The 1,671-nt window shown below is 41.9% G+C and overlaps 1 protein-coding gene across 1 annotated transcript; it reads right to left on the reverse strand.

The window, feature by feature from the left end:
* LOC133384105 (metallothionein-1-like) lies at positions 1–1,426 on the reverse strand. The gene is made up of 2 exons (XM_061626033.1): positions 1,381–1,426; positions 1–275 (listed from the first exon to the last, which is right to left on the reverse strand). The coding sequence occupies exons 1-2, from the start codon at positions 1,424–1,426 to the stop codon at positions 1–3; spliced, it is 321 nt and encodes a 106-aa protein (XP_061482017.1).
* Positions 1,427–1,671: the final 245 nt, after the last annotated feature.

The raw sequence follows: 1,671 nt of genomic DNA on the forward strand, positions 1-1,671 counted from the left end.
TCAAATACACCAAGCCTGGGGAAGTTCACTTGCAGCCGCTGCATCTGCTGGTGGGGGCCCTTTGCAGATATAGCCCTGGGGACACTTGCTGCAGCCCACCGGACCACAGGAGCAGCAACTCTTTCTGCACGACTTGCATTTGCAGCTCTTGCACCGGCAGTTGTTGCCGTATGTGCAGGCACCACCACTAACGCAGGGACAGTCCTGGGGATCCGTTCCTCCTTGGCGTGAGCTCTGCTGGCAGGGGAGACGAGCTTCTGATGCGCGACTAGCAGCTTCAATTAAAACAAGTATAATCTACGTTAAAATCCAAACGTTGCTCCTAGATTTTTGTGTGTGTGGAAAGCAACAAATAAGTGAAATAAATAATAATTAATTATTTTAAAACCATAAAACAATACCACCCAACCAACCAGTATTGGAAGAACAAAAGAGCAGGACATACAGTGCACAGCACTGAAGGAAGACCATCCATTCAACCAAAAGGCCTGGGTAAAGAGGTGTATCTTAACCAATCACCCAACAGCATCCAGTGACAGTATAAATGTATCTCTGGTGCACATTACCTGAGCCTGTGACTGGGTCACATAAAAACACAATTTTATTTTTTTAATTATTATTACATTTATATGCCTCCTTAGGAACTCAAGGTGGCGCACAAACAAGGTTCACTCCCTCTCCATTTAATCCTCACAGCAACCCTGTGAGGTAGCTTAGGCTGAGAGACAGAAACTGGCAAATATTAGCATCAAAGATAGGTGGAGTCTCTGCTGTAACTGGGGTCTTTCTTTATGTGAATGATATGTACTGAGTTAGTTTTTGAATGTTTAAAAGTGCAATCCATTTGCATATGAGTGCTTGATTTGGCCTGAGGGAAAAATTTAAATAGATTGAACTTGGAGTCCCTGCTGTAACTGGGGTCTTTCTATATGTGAATGATACGTATTGAGTTAGTTTTTGAATATTTAAAAGTGCAACCCATTTGCATGCAAGTTGATGGTACATGCAGTGCTTGATTTGGCCGAAGGGAAAAATTTAAATAGATTGAACTTTGCTATAACTGGAGGATTTTTAACCATAATGAAATCCAAAGCTGCCTTGGCTCTCCCTGTATCATCAGTGGATTACAGGGCTGTGGTAAATTAGTCCATGTCAGTACAGCCCTCCAATGTGCAATAGGGGCATTATGAGTACACTACACTACATAGCAGGGCTGTTGACCACTACTCTCTCAGCCTAATCTGCAATGTAGGAATAAAAAGGATAATATTGTAAGGTCGTTGTACTCTCTCATCTTCAGTTAGTCCTCAATTTGCAATGTGGAGATCTAATACCACTGGACAACACTGCAGGGTTGCTGCAAAGCACTCTGAGCCTGACTTGCAATATTCAGTGTGAAGTACACTACAGGGCTGTCATAAGCCATACTCTCTCAGCCCCAGTATCTTTCCACTTGCAATAAGGAGAATTCACTGTATTTGCTTTGGAATTTGCATTTGCAGGCTTTGTTTTTTATAGATGATTCACACTAAATAAGAACCAAATTTGAACGAACAAAACCTCATATTTTTGTTGTTACCTTCTGGAGTTATTTGGGTTTGGAATAGACAAACTAGTGTCCATGCCCATTAAAATCATACTGGCCAGTCTCATTTCTGTCCCTGAAAATAT

The sequence above is a fragment of the Rhineura floridana genome, chromosome 4 (assembly GCF_030035675.1).
Source record: "Rhineura floridana isolate rRhiFlo1 chromosome 4, rRhiFlo1.hap2, whole genome shotgun sequence".
Classification (NCBI taxonomy): domain Eukaryota; kingdom Metazoa; phylum Chordata; class Lepidosauria; order Squamata; family Rhineuridae; genus Rhineura; species Rhineura floridana.

Coding starts and splice junctions, on each gene's coding strand:
- LOC133384105 (XM_061626033.1), bottom strand. CDS start 1,426: ATGGCTTATGACAGCCCTGTAGTGTACTTCACACTGAATATTGCAA. Junction 276..1,380: donor CTTCACACTGAATATTGCAA/GTCAGGCTCAGA, acceptor TTTTAATTGAAG/CTGCTAGTCGCGCATCAGAA.